Raw genomic sequence first — 23,731 nt, 5'->3', positions numbered from 1 at the left:
GAATCTTTTCCAATCCAAGGTTTTGCCTTTGCACTAAAAACTTGGTCAGTGACATAAGTACATTGAACACCGAGACTTTTTCAATATTCAACATTTACAATCGACATAAAAAACATTACGTAGTGAACGTAACGATGGATTTGAAAGTTCATTATTCGAGAATGCAACGGAAGGTAAACATGCTTAATACGTTTAAAAAATGTGCATGAAGTTGCCCGAACAGGATTTAACGACATTCATCAATTTCATGGATAAGTTTAAGGATATTAATAAACTTGTCTGGACAAGATTTTGGATATAAATTATTTTCGGTCGATTCTGAACTTTAATTTGCATACGAAGATAAAAAAACAGGTTTCACCGGGCAAACGATGGCAAGGAGAGTATTCTATACAAAATATTCCATGATACTTGAGACACATCAACAAATTTCAAGTATATGACCATCACATGCACGCTCCAATGACAATATCTATACATTCCTTTGTAAGCTCTAATTTTGAAAAGAATTGTAGACTACGTAGAGAATGTCGGAAATTAGGGTAAATTGTTTAACATTCAACAAATCTTGACTACTTTTTTGAAAACCCTCGTTTTTGAAAACCCTCGTTTTTGAAAACCCTCGGCGACTGCCTGAAACCGGAGAACAATCGCTGCCTTGACTGCGCTCAGGCCTCGCNACAACATGGATTAGGAGAGAATGTCCAGGTTATAAAATTCTTAAAACAAGCCGTTGCTTCCAAGCTAATGACATTGAAACAACGCTGATTATGAGCTAATTTCGTTGAAACAAATTTACTTCGACGTTATATCAACGTCAGATGAAGTATTCTCAGAAACGAAAATAAGGCTTCAGACATCTTGCACCACTTCGACGTTTTCCGAGTAGCACACGTTTTGTCTGGCTTCGTCTAATTTACTTTGCATTTCATGTTCGACTTCGTTGAATTTACTTCTCAATTCATGTTCGAATCTGTTTAATTTACTTAGAAGCTTTTCAAGGCCTTTCTCCAGCTCTACGACGGATGCTGGAGCTTGCAATCGTTCATTAGAAGGCACCCAGCAAGCGCCGTTCTCGTCAAGCTCATTAGCCATTACTGTATGCAGCTTGTAAATGGTTCTTCGTTTTTCATGTGGACCCAGATCCTGCAGGCGCTTTTTTAGATACTCGCAAAATATGTCTTCCTCTGAGCGATCAGTCTCTAACTTCTCCATGGCGTCAGCCACCCGCGACATTATCACAGACGAGTAGGTATTCAGAGAACTCTTAACCTTTCTAAATTCACTGGTGGAACATCGGCTTGAACGTTGAACAGGCCGTTTGTCCCTTGGATGGGCGACGTTCGTTCCAACATATTCAAAATCAGGACCTGAATAACTAGTGTCACTGCTGCTACTACTGTTGTTGCACGATTTCGACTTAGACGTAGACAATGAGGAGACCTCTGAAATTGTCAGTGTAGGAGAGATTTGCCCATAGTTCTCTTCACCTCTGTAAGGCGACACCGAGCGGAAAACGCTTGCGTAAAGTGCAGGAAGACGCTCGTCGGTGTTGGAGACGTAAACGCTCGTTGGTGAGTGTCGGCTACTGCAGTTCTCGGCTTCAGGCTTCTGTGGAATAAAACTTCAATAATAAAATTGCTTAACAATCTCTGAAAAGGACATAATCTCATAATTATTAAAAATTGTTTAGAAAAATACTCCTCCACAATTTTACTTCATGAACAATATTGGTGTTCGTTGACGTCCCTAAAACTTTTAGCTTCTCTACACTAATGGAACACAAGCTATGAAGGAGGTTCATGTCACAAAAAACTGTCCACATGAAATATTTTTCTAGTGGAGGGCTGGTAACGTTGGTCATCACACTCAAACTCGCGGGTGCTAGACTAACTGCATTAATTTAAAACAATAGAAGCTCTCTGGGAAACTATTAGTGAAACTTGGTAAAATTAACCATCATTTCATGGATAAAACTAAGATAATCCATCCCATCGGTGTATACAACTCCATGGCACGTCACGCTTTATATTGAAAATCATGCATTCAATTTTCATCATTTAAGGTTTACCATATTCGGAAAAAAAATCTTGACATATCCCTTGTCCAAATTAATTTAACCTGCAGGCCATCCGCCGAAATGTCGGAAATTCAAATATCCTTCCAATTCGATTGAGAATAGAAAAGAAATCCTAAATTAGTTTCCAACATTTTAATCCTAAATAAGAGTCACTCATAATTATCCATTACTACTGTTCCGTTCGAGTTATAATAGTTATTTCACTGCACTGTATATACTCACCGAATAAGAGTATTGTGGAACGTCGACGTCGTCAATGCAATGGTGGTTAGGCATCGTTAATTGAGAGCAAAAAGATCACAATAGAATTTGTTATTCGAAAATTTGAATTCGCCAAGCTAGGCCACAAGACCTCGACTATCTTCTAACTATGACACTTTAGAACGTCAGTTAGAAATTTCTGAAACTGAAGCAGTGAAATGGTAAACAAGACATGGAATAAACTTATCGAGATGTGGCATCAAGTCGCAGTTCACAAAAAATTTTAGATTTCAACGAAATTCTATAACATTTTCTTGTGTGACTAAACAAATCCTACAAATTTAACAAATGAAAAAAAAAGGATATGAATTTAGAAAATTAAAAGAGGTATTTCCTCGTATCGCGAAATTTTCTTGCCAAACCAACGATTTAAAACTATTTTAAAAAATGGACACATTAGAAGAGTAGAAATAGATTTGAAAAATTCTCGAATTCAACACTTCAATCTAGCTTAAATTAACGATGATAATAATTGCGATGTGGACTCTAAGCTGACTGCGCATGTAAAATTAAGACTGCAAGGTAAAAATCAATGGTGCCACCGAATAAGATTCCTTTCTTACAGTAACTAATTTTATTAACGCATACAATACCTGCCAAGCTGTTACAAGAATAAAAATTCCTAAGCTTTTTACTTGTATTTGGGCAAGAATCGTGCCTTCATGGTTTCTAATTTCGTGATTTACAAGTGGTACACTCAGAAAATTAATGGGTCATTTCTATCAGAATGGTGACGTAGCACTGATACGTCCATAAGCCGGACAAAATTTGGTCTGGATGGCCCACACTAGAGCAAGAAGTGCATCGCTATTCGGACAAGTTAGAATTAGCTTGTCCATTGTTCCGAGTGTAGTGCACGATTCACACGCCATAACCCATGGTTGAACTATACAAGGTTGACCCATGAGAAGTTCCGTCTTTCAGTTCAGCTTTCTTGTTACGTCACGTAGATCGAGAAACGTAAACAAACCCGTCATTCCCACGACGGATTGGTTGACTGGTTTGATCGCAATTCGGTGATTGGTTAATGCCCATGACGTCACTGAGATCAGTGACGTCACATACGAACAAAAAGCGCCATCCGCGGAAACGAGCTTCTCATGGGTCAACCTTATACTAGTTCAACCATGCCGTAACCGACCCACAGGGCACTATCCTCCGACCGAGTTTTGGTCGGTTTTAATGGACTAATAACAGCGCAGCTATCACTTCAAGGGCTGAAACGAATTGGAGTCTCAGGGTGCAGCGTTGATAAACCTCACCCCTCAGCAGCTATCAAACAGAAAAGCTTTGAAAAAAATAAATTCCACATCGTATCACGAATACGAATTTAAAATTTGTATAGAGGCCACGCTTCAGTATCGTAGATTAGTTCAATGATGGTCGATTAGTTTCATTTTGGTCTTAGAATATTAAAGCAAGCGTCAACAGGACTGAACGTTAATGGTGTATAGCTACCGTTCAGCCATTATCGTTAACGTGACAACGGGTGAATACATTTAGTAGAGCACATGAACAAGGCTTGACAATGAGATACATTTGAAGTAGAGGACAAATAAATTGATTAAACATGTAATGAAGAAAAACATTCAAAGTAAACCTTGGTGCACATGACCCTTCAGCAGCTTTATTTATGTAATTTACTGATGAACTCTTCCGACACTTTCTTTCCAACAATCTCCTGGAAAATATTAAACATTGCACATGCTATTTTCATATTGCTTTTTGATCGAACCTTTATTATATACCATGCAGAGGCACGAGTAGCAACTCAAAAACCTGATGTTCGTGCTTCAAATGCAATCATTTACTCTCTTAATGAAAACTACAAAGGAAATTTCGAAAAAAAGTTAAACCTTCTCTGAGAAATAAAATGGAAATTTTTTCTATAAAATGCGATTAATAGCGACGGAGGGAATTGAGGCTAATTCAACGATATAAACATGGTGAGATCCTCCAAGATTGGAGGTTCAAAAATTTTCAACCGTCTGCCACCAGTCTGGTCAAAATCTTCAACGCTGACCCTGCAATGATACTATATATAGAATGAAGATCGATTGAAGTAAATGGGAATTTTCAGGGAACTTCTCGTTCTGGCGTTTTACTTTGAAGAAAGTTATTAAACAGTTTATTGTAAAAGCTTTCTGTTCTTCCTCAATAATGATATGAAGTTATACCATATATTTTAGTATATATGGTGAATCTCTGTACACTATAAAATATACAATCTACACAATAGCCGTCAAAATTCACGAACGAAATTTTTATTTATTGTATTCAAACACTCGAATTATAGTATTGTAATGAGAAGTTCCGTCTTTCAGTTCAGCTTTCTTGTTACGTCACGTAGATCGAGAAACGTAAACAAACCCGTCATTCCCACGACGGATTGGTTGACTGGTTTGAACGCATTTCGGCGATTGGTTAATGCCCGTGACGTCACTGCCGTCACACGCGAACAAAATGCGCCATCCGCGGAAATGAGCTCATGGGTCAACCTTATACTAGTTCAGCGCAGCTATCACTTCAAGGGCTGAAACTAATTGGAGTCAGGGTGCAGTGTTGATAAACCTCATCCCTCAGCAGCTATCAAACATAGAAAAGCTTAAAAAAATTCCACATCGTATCACGATTACGAATTTAAAATTTGTATAGATGCCACGCTCCACGATCGTAGATTAGTTCAATGATGGTCTATTAGTTTCATTTTGGTCTTAGAATATTAAAGCAAGCGTCAACAGAAATGAACGTTAATGGTGCAGCTACTCCACTTCAGCCATTATCGTTAACGTGACAACGGGTGAATACATTTAGTAGAGCACATGAACAAGACTTGACAATGAGATACATTTGAAGTAGAGGACAAAGAAATTGATTAAACATGTAATGAAGAAAAACATTCAACGTAAACCTTGGTGCACATGACCCTTCAGCAGCTTTATTTATGTAATTTACTGATGAACTCTTCCTACACTTTCATTCCAACAATCTCCTGGAAAATATTAAACATTGCACATGCTATTTTCATATTGCTTTTTGATCGAACCTTTATTATATACCATGCAGAGGCACGAGTAGCAACTCAAAAACCTGATGTTCGTGCTTCAAATGCAATCATTTACTCTCTTAATGAAAACTACAAAGGAAATTTCGAAAAAAAGTTAAACCTTCTCTGAGAAACAAAATGGAAATTATTTCTATAAAATGCGATTAATAGCGACGGAGGGAATTGAGGCTAATTCAACGATATAAACATGATGAGATCCTTCAAGATTGGAGGTTCAAAATTTTTCAACCGTCTGCCACCAGTCTGGTCAAAATCTTCAACGCTGACCCTGCAATGATACTATATAGAATGAAGATCGATTGAAGTAAATAGGAATTTTCAGGGAACTTCTCGTTCTGGCATTTTACTTTGAAGAAAATTATTAAACAGTTTATTGTAAAAACTTTCTGTTCTTCCTCAATAATGGCACTTATAATACGAGTCTCATAATCTCATTCGTTTGTCAGAAGATCGGATCAATTACAAGCCTAAATTATTTCTAAATTTAACCCACGGCAATGCCACTGAACTTCTGAAGACTCCGACCTTAAATTTGTAACAATTACGAATTACGTCTATCTAACGAGATCGAAAGTTTCCTTTGTATGTAGTAACTAATGCTGCCCTAACAATCTTAGTTCTGACAAGAATTACACAGATTATATTGACAAGCAGCTAGTTGAGTACAGCGTCATTGACCTTACTCAGATCTAAAATGGTGATTCAATTCGAACGCCGTCCAATAGTCAAGAATTATAGCTAAGTCCCCAGATTTTGCTAGAAGTGCACTCAGAACCTTGAAAGTCATATTGTACACAAGGTGAAAAACTTTCACCATGTAGCATTAATACTCCAGTCATTTTTGAGGCGAAACTGTCTCTGTATGAACCATACAGGCCAGGGCATAAAGCCCATTCCTGATTCGCTGTATGAACTAGAAGTCTCAAATCTCAGAATGTACGGCCATTACACGAACGCGAGTCTCCCTTCCAAATTTCCAACACATGTTACTGCCGTAATAATATCTATTATTACTTTACCATTCTAAAGTTGAGCTATATGACTTGTCAAATCTCTAAATAATCAATCGCGAGTGGAACAAATAGTAGTCACGATCTAATAGTGGAATAATTCTTGTCACGTGGAGCCGTTGCACGTCATGAAAATGGTAAATGGTTCTCACGAACAATTTCTACTTTTTTCTGTAACATTAAGATGTACTTGATTAATTAAATCAGGTGGCTAAGGATAATATTACTATTTTTATCGCAATTACACAATTCGTACTGATGAAAAAAATCGATTTAATTATCAGAGCGTTAAGCTTGACTATATTGTTCGTGAATCGAAATAAGTTGTTTGAATATATTCAGCTCATATCATGAATAACGTTCTTATTCTTTATCCACAATCATCGACTAACTAATATTACTGGCATGAATAGACATTATTTGTTTAATCGAACAGAATGTATTTCATTTAATTCATTAATTCTAAATGTTTGATTATATATAATTTAAATTAAACCGGGAGAAGCGGCATGAAGCACGCCTGGAGTAGGTTAGTGCTGACACAATCGGAGATATTTAAAAAGAATATAAATTTGGAAGAAAAATTGAACAGCTGGCAAAAAAATAATAATGCATGAATGCACGAGTGATAATGTATGACCTGTACCATAGCGCCCACGTGACGCCAGCAACACGTAACTCTAGCAACACGTAACTCTAGCAACACGTAACTCCAGCAACACGCAACTCCAGCAACACGTAACTCTAGCAACACGTAATTCTAGCAACACGTAACTCTAGCAACACGCAACTCCAGCAACACGTAACTCTAGCAACACGTAACTCTAGCAACACGCAACTCCAGCAACACGTAACTCTAGCAACACGTACGTAACTCTATAGCAACACGCAACTCCAGTAACACGTAACTCTAGCAACACGCAACTTCAGCAACACGCAACTTCAGCAACACTCAACTTCAGCAACACGCAACTTCAGCACGCACGCGACCTCAACTTGAATGGAAAGTTGAGTTTAGTATAGTATAGTATCTTCGGCATTGAAGAATAGGCCTGTCGCCGATTTTTGTATTTTTCTTGACTAGACTGGCCTTTTGATCAAATCTTTTCAACGAATGGTAGGTTTAAATCGTTTCCATGCATCGTTTTTGAGATCTGCAGATCTCAATTTTCCGTAGGATACGAGGCATTTCAAGACTAAACATATGCTCCTGCATGACCTTGTCTAGTCTGTTCTTGAAGGCGTTCATACTCGGAGCGTCAACAATATCTTCAGGTAGGCTGTTCCACATGTCGGTGACTCGAATCGAAAAGAAATGTTGTCGCAATAAATGTCGCATGGATGAGTTGCACCGCCGTTTTTTCAGTTTATAGCTGTGTCCCCTTGTGTTGGTTCTTGTTTCAAATTCTAGTAATCCTTCTGGGACCTTGTATAAGACATAAGTATATACTTGTATACTTCAATGAGGTCACCACGCTGGCGACTATAACGGAGACTGGGAAGCTTCATAATTTTCAATCTTTCTTCATAAGACTTGCCCTTTAAGCCAGGAATTATCCTTGTTGAACGTCTTTGAACACTCTCTACTACATTTTTGTCCTTTTCAAGTCTCGGTGGCCACACAACGTTTCCAAACTCTAGGTTCGGGCGCACGACAGAGGTGAACAACAGCTTCATCGTTTCTACATCTAGGTACTCGTAAGAGCGTCTGATCAGCCCAAGCAGTTTATTGGATTTATTAACTTCTGTTTCAGTATGCCTAGAAAATTTTAGCTCCTTGTCGACTCAAACCCTAAAATCTTTTTCCATGCAAGACTTCTCAATCATAACCCTCTCGTTGCAAACCATGTCTTCTCATGCTGTAAGCTTGCTGTTCATTGTTCTTGCCGAGGTGAAGTCCTTTACACTTGTCAGCATTGACACGCAGCTGCCACGCATCAGTCCAGTCAACTAAACTATCAAGATCATTTTGCAGTTGCATTTTATTTGACGCATCCTTAGCTGTATTGTAAACTTTTGTATCCTCAGCATACACGGAGCACACGCTTGACACTACTTCTGGTAGATCGTTTATAAAGGCGACCAACAAAACAGGCACTATAGAACTCTTCCTTGCGGTACGCCACTGCGCACATGCAGTTGCGCCGTCTGATACGGTTCCGTTAATTCTGACACGTTGTCTTCTGCCTACTAGGAAATTCCTCATACATTGGATTACATTTCCCTCTATTCCCAAAGAATTCACTTTACGTAACAGTCGCTCATGCGGCACGCTATCAAATGCCTTGGCAAAATCGAGGTACACTGCATCCACTGGCACCCTTTCGTCCAGCAGGCGAGTCCAAATATTCAAGGTAGACAGGACATTAGTGGTGCATGATCTGCCAGAAAGAAAGCCATGCCGACAGTCTGATAGAAGATGGTTAACAGTCAAGTGGTCGATAATTCTAACCCTCACAGCCGATTCCATCACCTTACACACAACACTTTTGAGACTTACAGGACGGTAGTTACCGGGCTTAATTCTGTCACCTTTTTTGAACAGGGGTGTCACTTGGGCTTCCTTCCAGTCAACCGGCAAAGTCCCTTTGATTAAGGTTTTTCGAAAGAATACTGTTAAAGGGCCGGTCAGGACGGTTGCTAATTCGTTAAGTAATCTAGGGTGGAACCGTCTGATCCAGATGACTTGTTGGGATTCAGGGAGACCGACCAGGCGCTTGAGAACTTCCTCTTCGTGTATCTCAAAACTAGTTAACTTCGAGCCCACTGGTCGCTCCTCAATAGCTGGAATACTGTTCAAGTCCTCATCTGTGAAGACGCTGCTAACAACTGATTTAGAACATTGGCCTTGTCCTCATCAGAAGATATAATTCGTTTATTTGCATTCAAATCAGCAATACCGTCCCTTGTCTTACATTTCGAACTAGCATGCAAAAAGAAGGCTTTCGGGTTCTTTTTTGAGTTTTTGGCAACATATTTTTCAAAATTTTTGACTGCGGTGCGACAAGTTTTTTTAGCTTGATTTCGAGCTCTCGCTTACAGGTTATACTCAGTATCGCTACGAGTTCGTTAATAACACTTGTAGGCTTTTTCCTATGCCTTTAGCTTTGCTTTAACCGTATTGTTCATCCTCTATGTTTTTCTGACTCCACCAAGCTTTATCTTAGGTACACATGCACGCATCAACTGCAGACACAACCATGTTCTTGATGAATGACCACGACTCCGCCACATTCATGTTCATAATACAGTCCGAAAAGTTCGCTGCACTCACTGATTCAGGAAGTTTAACATATTCGCCTTTCGCAAAGTTGAAACGCTCAGGCTTTCGAGGCGTTTTTTTCTGTATGGCACTTAATACTGAAAAACAAAGACTGATGGTTACTTTTGCCCAACGGAGCCTCGTGGCGAAGCTCTTCTACCATTGATTCATCACTAGTAAACACCAGGTCTAGAGTATTGGTAGTCTGATTACCTCTAAAATGGGTTGGCTTTGTGATGTGCTGGTATAGAAATGAGTCTCTCACAGACTCCATGAACAAGGATGAAGGGTGATTCTCATCCCTTGGAGATTGAATCCTCTCCAATGGTGAGGATTCATTTGTCCAGTCTATTTCTGGATGGTTAAAGTTTAATTAAGACTGTCTTGAAAGTTAACGTTTTTTCGTTTTCTATTGGCAAAAAGTATTTACATTCCAGCGGTAACTTGTCCATTACTGCGTAATCTACAGCCTTGCTCAATATCACGTGTCAAACATCGAGAGCGAAAATTCCTTAAAATACTGGACTCTTATTTCACCAGTTCTTCTATACGTAAGACATTTTGACAAGTATTAAATACTTTTATGAGTGAGAACCATAGTAAAGTCCATAAGAGATTCACAAAGAAAGATATTCCGATAATCGCAGGAGAAGGAAAAAAATTTACATATAAATCACAATAGCATTAATTACGCTCAAACGCGCGGAAGCCTTTAATTTGGACCTTAAACTTTCTAATTATATTAAAAGTATTACTGTGATAAAATTTTTAACATTTTTCTTACAAATTGTTCTATTTTCAATCTAATCGCTCATCTTTCAATTCCACACTCGTGAAGAACGCTGGTCCGTTCCAGAGGCACCTGTGAGTATATGCGTGTACGAGCTCAAGATGGCGTCCGGGTTTTAACATTAATCGAAGTCTTCCATTGTTAGTCGTTGAAAATTTGTCGTAAATATCACTGATGTCATCGATTTGTTAAAAATTCATAATAATATAGCTATATTGTTTAGCAGTTTCAATGCACCGTTAAGTAGTTATATAAAAATATAACGACGTGTGGTAACTTGCATCACAGGTGTTGAGGTTCCGAGGTTCGGGTTCGCCTATTGCTGGATCTCAGTTGGTGTGAATGTGTGGCGCGAAGAGGTTACGTTTCTGCCTTCTCTGTGACTGTTTCCATAACTCGAAGCTATCTCGGTTACTTACTTTTTACTAGTGACCACTTTCGGGACAAGTAACCTGTGTCGTTGCGAGTTAATAAATTAAGACGGTGACATTCATGTATAATGCGGATATTCCAGTTTTTTGAACCAGTTTGCAGGCTTCCAGGCATGTGCCAACTTTGCTTTTAGAAAACTCCTCCAATTTGCCCTATGGGAAAATACGTCTTTTTTTTGCTCCGTTACGAAAGAAGCCGAATGGAAAGTGAGGCAGGAGTCAAGCAAATTATTTTCATGCTACTTCTGCTCTGTTTTAATCGTCAGTGTGCCTTTTTCCGTCTTTCAAGCGCGAGAAAATTGCACAATTACTGTTAAATTTTCCTATCATTGACTGATCAAGTGAAATCATAGGTTGACTGATTGCTGTCAATTGGTTATGCTCAATTCTTTCGACTTAATCAGCAGAAGTTTTAGAATACTATATATGTAAAATCCGATCAATTTGTTGCTTTCGTAGTTATTGTGATTTATTGTATTACTGCAAATTTGAGTGCGAAATACATAATGATTGGGATAAATTATCGTTCTTCTTGTTAGTCTCTTTCTAATTTTTCCAGGAATTTTAATATATTTATTAGACAAGTGCCGAGTGGACAGCTCTGAGTGATAATATAGGCGCATTTTCCTATTTTTATTTAGGCAGCTCTAGTTTTTAACATATCGACGGTCAGTTGACCTTATTACTGTCATAAAAGTCTTTTAAAAACACGACACGAAACATTCATGCCTGACGCGTTAAGACGTGCTTAATTTTAACCCGCACCCGGTTTTAAACTCGAACTTAAAATAGCATTTACCTAGTTTTTAAACCGAAGAACATATCCCCGTGTTTAAACATTTCAAAAGTGTGTTGGAAACAGAAAATAAACCAAGTATTTTATTGAATAATTCCACACGAATGCCAAGTATGTCGATCATCGGCGAAATTACAGACGGCGGGCTCGTGCTGGACGAAGACGCGGCGCCATGCGAACGCCTCGGCATCTTCTGGTGTGGCACGGCAGGGTTAGGTGGCCACCTTCTGGGTACTGATGAGGAGAACATACTTTACATCAGATATCTCGTCCTCGACGTCAGCACTAAGCAGGTACATAACACTTTATTTATGCTTTATCATTATTATTAATATTGTTATTATGATAATACGTAAATAAAAACTACACTTTATTCTCTACCGATTATACTTAGAGAAGATACTTAACAACAGATATCTCGTCCTCGACGTCAGCACTAAGCAGGTACATAAAAACTTTATTATATGTTTTATTATTATTATTATTTGTATTCTTATTATGATAGTACGCAAATAAAAAACGCTACCTACACTTTATTCTCTACCGATTATACTTAGAGAACATAATTTACAACAGATATCTCGTCCTCGACGTCAGCACTAAGCAGGTATATAACACTTTATTTATGCTTTATTATAATTATTGATATTGTTGTTATGATATCATAAATAAAAAACTCTACACTTTATTCTTTACCGATTATACCTAGAGAACATACTTTACCTACATAAGATATTTCGTTTTCGACGTCAGCACTAAGCACGTACGCAACACTTTATTTATGTTTTATTATAATTATTAATATTGTTATTATGATAGTACGTAAATAAAAAACTCTACACTTTATTCTCTACCGATTATACCTAGAGAACATACTTTACATAAGATATTTCGTTTTCGACGTCAGTACTAAGCTGGTACATAACACTTTATTTATGCTTTATTATAATTATTAATATTGGTATTATGATAATACGTAAATAAAAAATGACTACATTTTATTCTCTATCGGTTAGACACAGTAAGCCACTTGGAACACTCTACCAAATGTACCAATTACACATAACACGCCTTTTTCATCAAGATATGTCGATCGTGTCTTGGACGGAAAACGGTTTTTCGTCTTTACATGTAATACCTAAGTACCTAAAATATCATAGTCTTTAATATAATTACAGCTGTTGGTGATCTTTTTTTAATTAGCTTGTTAATGGTATGACAATGATCGAGTTTACTCCGGCAGCACACTCGTTATGGAAAGCTTGTGACACTTTTTCAAGAAAAATTTAAATTAGAAATGTGATGAAACAGGCCATATGTGTGGTCACGGCCGTGAATTGGGAATTAAATAGGCTTATATGGATTCATATTACAAATCAATCGAAAGGCCGTGACTTGAGTGAATGAACGAGTGGCGATATTGTTCATTTATTGCATTGAAGTGATGATGATGATGTCATCATTAAAATATTAACAAATTATTCGCTTTTTATTCATTTGTTAAAATTACATATTGCTCTAGTAGTGAACGTCCGATTCCCCTCTCCCCCAATGGGCAAAAAGATAATTTTTTTTTTCATTTATATCTCTTATTAAGCCCCATTTATTTTGCACTAATGCTCAAATTCAGCATTGATTGCATTCACTGGAAGCCATTGGAGCTGCTTTATAAATGGATTTTGATACATATAAATATAGTTGTCATTAAGGAAGTATTTTCCCAAAGCATCAATTACCCACCAAAACATATCCTACCGAAAATATCGATGACGAAATTAGTCATACTTAATTTGCATTCGTTGGACGAATATTACTTAATATTAATATATAATTTAAATCGATTTATGTTATACAAATTGATTTATTCCAAGCACATCTAAATAATCTTCTAAAGCATACACCGCGTGCACTCAGAAAAATAAATGAGTCATATGGTCCAAATAGTGACACATTTTCTGCACGTTACACTGCTGCGTTTGACCGGGCCAAACTGAGTCCGGATAACTCAGAAATGGGCAAAAAAGGCAAAAAGTGAATGTGGACAAAAAGAAAGGCAAAAAAAGGCAAAAAGTGAATGTGGACAAAGTCTCACCGATATTTTTCAGTGTGGACGACCGGGCAAAGAGTTTCCTATCAGGAAATTTGATCTGAAAGGAAAAGCTTTAGGATTTCTTTATCTATGACAAAAAACTTTTATTCTAACAAAAATGTCATGCTTTCGAGATGGAAATGCCGGCATCAGTTTCTGAACATTTTTTTTGTCTGTAAACTGATATTTTTCACAATTTTTTTCCTAATTGAAATTTCTTGTTTTAATCTGTGAGTGAAGAGCTGAATAGTTGGAACGAGGATAATATCTTGGAGAAATTTATGCAGAATATTAAGTTGGAACCATGACTTATTGCCACTAACAATAATATTAAACATTCTTAATATATATTTGTTTATAGTTTGTTACAGAAAATAACAGTCCTTGTTACTATAGAAAATAGAAAGCACATATCCAAGTGCATATACAACTTAAATAAGAGATGAACGTAAAATGGTCTATTTTTCCTTCAATTAGGTTTTACTCGAATATATACTATAGGTAATCATTCCAATAATTATTTTCTTGATCTCAATTGACGATAAAAGTCAGTGTTTGGAGAGTCGGTAGTATTTATTAATTATAGGTACGGTATCTAAGATCAATCTTTTTGTGTTTCGGATCGCAATTAGAAATTATTTGATATTAATATCATTTAATTCACAATAATTTAGGATATGGTATTAGGAAAATATTGATTATTTCACGCACGGTCACATCCAAATCAGCGATAACGCTTAATTCTTTAGTACGGTATTTGTAAAGAAATACTGGAAGTCGAGTATTAGGTATATGCATTTGGTTTTCTTTTGCTTAACTTAAAATCTACCTTTTTCCAGGTAGTTTTTCACCCCTCTCCCCCCCATACTCGAAACTAGCCTAGCCTCCTAGAGATGAAATCTCTACTCGAAGTTTTACTCATTGCCGGACTTGAAAAACTGGAGTTATTGAATCAATTTTTATGTATAGCTGACCTAAGCTTTCTCGCTGTTTATAGTTATATTTCCAGAGAAAAATACCAATGAAATTCCTTACAATTTACACATCTATACAGCAATAATTTATACAGTAATTTCAGTATGATGAATTTATAATTCTGTGTACATGAACGAATTATTAAGGTTTTTCTCTTAATTTTCCTTTAGAATGAACATATATATTTATTTCTTACTTGAATAATCATATCATACCAACGTTGAGTAAGTTGAACATATATATTTATTTCTTACATGAATAATCGTATCATACCTACGTTGAGTAAGTTTGTCAAAATACTACTTTTCTTCTTACTAACGTTATTGAATATCTATATTTTTTGCTTGCACGGCTAGCAGATGAACTTGAGAGGCTGAGGTGAACTGTCTGCTTGTTTGTCGCTATTTTAGCATCTCAGGTAAACCGCATCTAAACCTGTCATCCCCCCCCTCCTGTGAGCCCACCCTGAGCGGCAACGTATACTGACCGACGAGCGGGAAAATATACTGTCCGACTAGCAGCAGCGTATACTGACCGATGAGCGGCAACGTATACTGACCGACGAGCGAAAAAAAGTTCTCATCATCAGTGGATTTGAAAACTTATCATTTATGGGTGCATGTTAGTATCGTCGAATTTTTCCCTCTTGGAATTTTTATTTTCCGGTCTTAAAATTTCTTTCGTTCCTATCTCTCGACATTCCATTCCATTTCCTTTACATCCTCACATTTATTCCAGTAAATGTAAATACTCGAGTCTCTCACTTCAGGTAGCAGTTTATGGGTATATGGCAATAGTGTGACCATCGATAAACCATTTGTGGTTAGCCATAAAAAGTAAGTTTATGGACACCGCATCTCGGGTGAAAATTTTACAATTGACTTCCGTTCGTGTATTGGTTTGCTGCTCCATCTCAAAATATGTACTCAGAAAAATAAATGGGTCATATTGGGCCTTAGTTCTATTTTAACTTGGTCTGGATTTACCCACACCAAGGCAAGAAGTGCATCGCTACATGGAAAAAAATATCGCTCACTAATTTGTGTGCTCAACTTGTTCATATTGAGAAAGAGCCTTAACAGCTGCTTTGATTGATATATACTCCGCAGTATATGCTTCGCTATCCTCAGTATACGCTTCAGCATACTCCGCGATATACGCTCATTAAGCCTCAATGTACACATCATTAAGCCTCACTATACGCCTCTCTAAGCGCATCACTATACGCCTCAGCATACGCCGCGATATACGCTCATTAAGCCTCAGTATAAACCTCATTACGCCTCAATATACCTATCTTTAAGCCTCAATATACACCTCATTAAGCCTCGCTACACGCTTCATTATACGCCTCACCATACGCCTTCGTATAAGCCTCAATATACGCCTCATTAAGCCTCAATATAACCCTCATTTAGGCCTCATTATACTTCCCACTATACGCCTCAGCCTGCGCCTCACTATACGCCTCATAACGCCTCACATAAGAGCACGCTGCAGGTGTACAGTATCGAGCGGCAGCGCAGGTGATGTACACTTGCTGCTGCTGCTGCCCTGTACCGCGGCAGTCCCGGAATTGTGTGTTATGTACGCTTTTATTTGGTTTCTGGTATAAAAAATACCATTATTTTAACTGGGCTAGAGTTCTGTGTTCACTAATATTGTGTTCTGTGTTCACTATTATATATGGTGTTCACTGAACATCACAGATATTTTATATCATTGAGAATATCTATTAGGAACAATATACCGTAGATATAATACTCTCCTACAGAAATGGTCTCTACCGATAAAAAACGTTTGAATAACGTTGATTAAACGTTGTTTCTACAACATCAAGTCATCATCATTGTTTTTTCAACGTTATTTAACTGAAGTATATGGTCATTAAACAATAGAACTTTTAATTTTTATATCCAGTATATTTGTATCCAATTGACTCGTCAGTGCCTGTAAAATAATTATATAATAATCTAATTAAGGGTGGCATAAGTGAGTGTTAAGCTAATTATTTTAGTGCAAGTTTGCTAATTTGTGCAGTGTCAGATTATATAGGCCGGGTTAAAATTGTTATAAGTAACAATACTTTATATGCCAGGTATATTTTAAAATAAATTTTGAATATATAATTGCCCTCCTGATAAAAATTATTTCAAATGTATTTAAATACACCATACATACACATGTTAGTGAAAACCATTCATAATTTATGGATACACATGAAGGAGTTGTGTATACATGTGGAAACACACATGTATGTGCAGGTGAATTGTCATTTATAGGAGTCACCTTATCACTAGCAACAGACCTTCTTTCACACGCTTGCGATAGCTTATATCTTCCTTCACTATATTTGTCTTCACTGATATATATATATATATTTATAATATATCTATGTTCGTAACAAATCATTGTAGCCTTGTACTCATTCGCGCAGCGCACGATCAGTAAATACAATTTTTAGAGCACCGATGCAGGAACGCTTTCACTAAATCAAAATCTAAAATAATCAACTAAATAGGCTTTTGAGCACCAAATTGTCCTCAACAACACTTTTCTCTATCATGAACTTCACTATTATGTTGATACGCGCATTGATAAATGATATAGTAACAGTTCATATTTGTCCGTATAACGTTATACGTGATAATAGGTATTATATACCTAGGTAGTATATATGATTATATACGTTGTGCATTAAATTTTTGTTGCGTGCCTATAATGTTGGTATTTATAACTATACCAACATTATACAACCCTATAAAGATAATGTTTTTCCGCATAGAACGTTTCGTTTATATCATGAATTATATGCGTATATATGGTTGAAAATTTCATGCAATGATTAACATTAGAAAATACTCAACTGCACCAACCAGGACTAAATTTAAATGTGTTGATACAATTTATAATTGACGTGTGTTTAGCATAACTACTTGAATTTGCTGGTTTTCTATCAGTATTACAGAATCAACCAATATCTAGAAATATTCGTAAGAGTTTGCCTCCATAGTAAAATAAAGCTATCGATGATACCGAATTTGTAGACTTAAACTTAATATTCCACACATATTGTAATGATTTTCATTCAATAATAATTATTAATGAAGAAGTGCAGGTGGGAGTTGAACGACACGGAAATGACCAGCCGTAGTTGACTTTGCTTATCAAGTTTCCTGGAGATTTATTCGCCTATACTTCAGACTCGGTGACGATACCAAAAGCTATTAACTCGATTGATCAATTTTGCTTAATATCGTAAGTAATATTAGTATACACAATAGGTTTTAAGTGCAAATAATAATTGCTATCATTATGAGACATTTGTCATGTAAATTTTGCGTTTTCGATCGATGATTAACCTGCCAGATCGCGCATTGTTAGTTACTCTCCATAACCTGGAAATACAATAATTTTTTTAACTAGAAATTTAAAAGCGAAGAAAACACCACAAAAATTTAGCATATCTCTTTTGAAAACGTTTCGGAGACCAGCTCCATCGTCAGTTCGATAAATCTAGAACACAGATAAATGCAGAAAGTTAGTTTGGAGTTAATAAAAAAACACAAACAGAAGTTAAAAACCTAAATTTACAGACAAAGGGCAGAATAATGAAGTAAGTACCTATCTATTCACAATTTCTAATGGATAAGAACTATAGGCAGCATTTAAACTAGGCTTCTCTTTAAAAATATACAAGGATTCCAAAATACGCAGATCGGAAGCACCAGAACTATAAGCTAAAACCTTAAAGTCTGTGTCGGACACTGGAACGTTGCACTGTTCGGCGTGAGTGCGCACAGCCGAATGAGGAGGGCGCGATAGTAACTGCCCCTGTCTCTTATACACATCTAGATGTGTATAAGAGACAGGAGCTGGTCTCCGAAACGTTTTCAAAAGAGATATGCTAAATTTTTGTGGTGTTTTCTTCGCTTTTAAATTTCTAGTGAATCTGCGATTAAAGCAATCTAGTGACTTTTTTAATAATTTTTTTACATTGAAATAAATTGAGTGTTTTACTTTATGTTGATTTGGAATCGCTCAGCCCCTGCGTATGCAAAGCATTTTAGGATTCTAATCATAATATAGGTTAATTTCAACATTTTTTACTATCATATTATTTTTTACATTTTTACTATCATTTTTTGCTATCACATGCACGCGAGAAATTTTGCAGATAAGATTGCCATTATCAAGGATGTATCATATTGTGTCCAGGAATTTTTTGTAGAGATTCGCCTAATTCATCCATGAAATCTATACATGGGAGAGATTGTTCTTATGTAGCTTACCGGTGATGTGGAACGCATTCGTGTTTAGTTTAGACTAGATAATTAAGCTATATCTATGTTTAACTAGGTATGTATGTGTAACATTACATCTATTAAAATGAAATAGGCGAATGAAATGAAATAGTGAATCATTTCTTTAAAGAAAGTTCCGACTCTTGAATTCAAGGAATTATTATTTTGTATCGAAAATTACTAGATGTAACCTAATTAGTTTAAAGGCAGAACAATTTGATTCCATTAAGGTGTAAATTTTTCTATTCTTTATTTGTCAACAATCCTAAACAAATTGACAATAATTCAATAATGTTGGCAGGTAGGATAAAAGGGTTAAGGATAAAAGCTTAGAAGTTAGTAGGGATAAAAGTGCTATTATTTATCCGATAACTGTAGCATTAAATAGCCATTACCCGCTAGGCTCCCACCGCCTACCAAAGTTCATCAAACCCAAGAAACCTGTTGATAATCGCTGGAAAAAAGGCGCCGCGGGACGTACGATCTCAACTACTGCTCATCCAGACACTTCATACATCCATACACTTCATACATACACACTTCACACATCCATACACTTCATACATCCATACACTTCATACATCCGCACACTTCATACATCCACACACTTCACACATCCACACACTTCATACATCCACACACTTCATACATCCGCACACTTCATACATCCACACTTCACACATCCACCCTTACATCTTCGTCTCGTCATCCGCCCTCGTCTGCTTTGGTTCGTATTCACATGCATAGTTTTCATTCATTTTACTCATGTTACACTTAAGCAAGTGTGCAAGGAATTTTTCCTAATATGCGAATGAAGAAAATATTTTGAATAAAAAATTTCTTAACCTGATGCGAGGTTGTGAGTGTCTCTGTCGTATTCTCGTCCAATAGAAAATTAATTTTAATTTTAATAATTAATAATAATTTATTTAATTAATTATTTTATTTTGACGTTGATCTTAAAAATATTCAGCAATAAAAGCAATTAGTCGTAGTTGCTGTTGTGATTGAGACATCAAGAAATGTCCTTATATTTAAGCTATAAATATGAATGGAAAGCTTTAATAGGAAACCAGTCTTGAATGCTGCGTCGACTCCGGAATGGCCGGTTAAATACAGCCTTATTCTCACATGGGTTCGTGCTTTAATAAATGACTAATTATGAATGCTTTAGCATTTAATTAATTATCGGTGACTGAGTTAGTAACTGACGACACGACTGGATAGACATCAACGTTCACGCTTTGAAAATGAATGGGTCATATTGTCTGAATAGTGACCCACCTTTTGCCGCGTCATTGATGTGCCCTTTTGCCAGGATGACCCGCGTAAGAGAGAGAAGTGCATCGATATTTGGACAAAGTCTCGTTCATTTCTGTGAGTGCGGCTTACGAGGCCATTGCTCTCGTTCCGTCGTCATTCTGACCTTCAACGTCGGGATTGTCGAACCAGTTTCTTTTCTTCGTCAGTCATTCCTACCTGATAATATTTTTTAAACAAATAAATCTTCTGTTTTTTCATAATAATTTCTCCTGATTCATTTTGGCCATGTTAGCTGCCGTTTACCAATTCATGTAAATTGCATATCGTAGCAGCGCCGCAGTTGTCGTAGGCTGTTCGGCTGCTTTTGTTGTTTCTATAGATATGTTTTCTATTAAATGTTTTATTTATCAACCCTAATCTCCCCTGCTTGATATTTACCCTTGTTAAATCCCATTTCATGAAAAGGAAGCACTATTGCTGCAGTACAGCAGCTGTCGTACACAACCGCAACAGCGGCTGTACGGCAACTCTTTTATGTTGCTTCTATTGGTATATTTACCATTAAATCTTGTTAATGGTAAATGAACTGGAACTTAACCCTTGATAAGTTGCAGTTCATGAAAAGGAAGCATATTGTTGCAGTGTCGCAGTTGTCGTACGCCACCGCAACAGCGGGTGTACGGCAGCGTTTCTCAGTCGCTGCTGCTGGTTTGTAAAGGTCTTTGACCACAGCCCTCCGAGCCTCACAAAAAAATACATTCCTATTCACAAGTTCTGCTGTTCTGGGACGACGCACGTCGCAGTCATACACTTAGGGAAATGAGTGAGACTTTGTCCAAATAGCGATGCACTTTTTGTCCATGTATATAGGTCATCATAACCCAGTTTAGCGCGGCTAAACGACGTATCGATGCTATATACAGAGAGTGAGTTACTATTGGACAGTGTGACACATTCATTTCTGTGAGTGTACGATGCGCAGTCCACACGTACAGTCCACTCAGAGAAATGAGTGAGGATTTGTAGATATCGTTGCACGTTTTACCCTTGTGTGGGTTATCTTGACTCTGTTTAATATACATGGAGAAAGTACGTATTAGTGCTGTGTATAATTTTTTGGAAAATATGCCCCATTTATTTCTCTGGTTGCGTGTTGAAGTTTTTTTTAATTCTTGCAAGTCCTGAGCTCGATACTCGAGTTTATTTTCTGGAAAACTCTGAATTGATTAATAGATACTAGGAATTTTCGATCGATACGAAAATGATATTATGTTAGCTATGAATAATTTCATCTTATCATTTAAAAAAGTCATGTTATCTTTCAAATAATGTCACTATATTGTTTCAATTCCGCAAAGATCGATCTTTCTGGAAAGTAAGCTCTTTGAAGTGCTTAATAGATGTTTACAGTTCGAAATGAGAAAATAATGTCAAGCTATTTAAATTTCATGCATTATCAAGGTTCTCCCAGATACAGCCTCGAAAATACCGATAGTATTAACGTTTTACGTCTCATTATGCATACACATACATAAAAAATGTATGAATGTACACGAGATTTATACATATACATATTCATCAGGAATGCATACATATGCGTTAGATTTTTGCATATATTACCATAAGACATGTTTCAGCCCTTATGAACCTTCACGGAATTTTCGATGTATTTGAAACAAACCCTAGCTGTTTTTTTTTTAATGTTACCTCTTTGGTGTATTTAAAAAGAATCTGTTGTTTTTATGTTACCGCTTCGATGTATTTAAACTGAATCTATTGTTTTTATGTTAATTCTTCGATGTATTCGAACGTCTGTTTGAATTTTACTGCACTCGATTTATAAATTATTTTGACCCGAGTACAATTCCCATAAACAGCATGCCACTATTTTCATGCACTATAATGAAATGTTATAGAGTGAAATGTTTATTGCATTTACCTTGGGCTCTCATGCAACTTTTTCGGACGTTTGGCCAATGTTGCACTTGCAGGGCGAATCTTACTCCAGCTGATGGTACATTCGGAGAAATGCGTAAGTCATATTGTCCAAATGATGACACACCTTGGATGAGTAGCTCTAAAACGCCCTTTTACCGGCCAATACTGGCTCAAGCTGACCCACAAAAGGCAGAAAGTGCATCACAATCTGGACAAAGTCTCGCTCAAATCTCTGAGTGTACCGGTTGGTTTCATATCGAAAATATTGTGGCGCGCGTGCACAATTTTCGTTGGGAGACAATAATTTAAATTCTCAATATTTTATAACCTAATATTTATATAATTTTATATATTTTTTACGACCAAGTACACTTATGACTCGTTGAATGTACTATTTCCGAACAGTTTATATAATTGACTCGACTGACCCAATTATTTGGAAAGCTAAGACTTACTAGTGAGATGTGATCAGATTCTATATTGAATTTTATTGCACTTCCTCGTTCATAAAGATATTAAGAATACATTGTACTCAATTACAGTTCGTCAGTTTATTAACTTCCATATTTTCTAATTTTGTCTATTTAATAATTCCATTATATATTTTATGATACTTTAAATTTTCCTTATTTCCTAAATTTGTCAGCTATTACGTACTACCATTATTTTGAAATTTTGTTAGCCTAAAATTTACGTTATTTTGAAATTTTGTCTGTCTGAAACTTCCAAAATATCTCCTTAAAACTTCGATTTTTCTGTAGAAATATATCCATTATTTTCATAACTTAATTTTTTCCAACTTAAAATGAAACTTTTTGTAAAATAATATATGTAATGAAGCTTCGTCTCGTATATTGCTGATTTTTTTTTTTTTTTTTGCTGATGATTTTTTTATTGCTGATTATATGTGAAATCTCGATGATTGTGCTTATAGATTTTTTTATAGTAAAGATTTTTCACACACACTCGATCGCTGAAATTTCTAATTAAAACATGGGTATTTTTATCTTTTTTGTTAAATGAGGAAAAATTTCATGTAAGGTATCAAAATTATAATTGAAAACGACGAAACTGTAAAAATGATACGCTGTAAGTAAAATTCTTTACTTAGTATTATTATCGCTTTTAATTTGGTAAAAAATAATGGAACCCTAAAAAAATCCGAGTATGGTTCTATGAACGCTTGTAAAATAATAATATACAAACAGCGATGTCCTAAAAACCCTGAACTGGAAGTTTATAAATTACACATTCATGAGAGTTTCGTAATGTCGCCCTTGGTCGCTCTTTCCTCCATGTATACTATGCCGCGAATCAAGAATAGTTCTTTCTTCTCACCATCTCATCCTCCACGACGCCTGCCTCTGCATTCCTTTTGTTTCTTGATCCTCTTTTTCATCAAGTTTTCTCCTCGCTCTCTTTTGTGCTCTTTGTGTGTGGCTCCCCCCTTCCCTCCTCCCCGCAT

At 36.5% G+C, this 23,731-nt stretch overlaps 2 protein-coding genes across 2 annotated transcripts in view; one reads left to right on the top strand and one right to left on the bottom strand.

Annotated features, from left to right (window-relative positions):
- Positions 1 to 677: 677 nt before the first annotated feature.
- On the bottom strand, positions 678 to 6,519 carry LOC108671833. Its single transcript, XM_018159425.2, has 3 exons — positions 6,428 to 6,519; positions 2,303 to 2,486; positions 678 to 1,611 (listed from the first exon to the last, which is right to left on the bottom strand). The coding sequence occupies exons 2-3, from the start codon at positions 2,354 to 2,356 to the stop codon at positions 853 to 855; spliced, it is 813 nt and encodes a 270-aa protein (XP_018014914.1). The 5' UTR covers positions 2,357 to 2,486; positions 6,428 to 6,519; the 3' UTR covers positions 678 to 852.
- Positions 6,520 to 11,421: 4,902 nt separating this feature from the next.
- LOC108671830 (epithelial splicing regulatory protein 1-like) overlaps positions 11,422 to 23,731 on the top strand; it is a 34,643-nt gene continuing 22,333 nt past the window's right edge. Inside the window, exon 1 of the mRNA XM_018159422.2 lies at positions 11,422 to 11,990. Within this exon, the coding sequence (XP_018014911.1) occupies positions 11,802 to 11,990 (189 nt within the window). The 5' untranslated portion in view covers positions 11,422 to 11,801. The remainder of the gene's footprint in view (positions 11,991 to 23,731) is intronic.

This window comes from Hyalella azteca, unplaced genomic scaffold, assembly GCF_000764305.2.
Source record: "Hyalella azteca isolate HAZT.00-mixed unplaced genomic scaffold, Hazt_2.0.2 contig16467, whole genome shotgun sequence".
Lineage (NCBI taxonomy): Eukaryota > Metazoa > Arthropoda > Malacostraca > Amphipoda > Hyalellidae > Hyalella > Hyalella azteca.
Note: the sequence above shows the minus strand (reverse complement) of the source record. Positions and strands in the feature narration are given on the sequence as shown.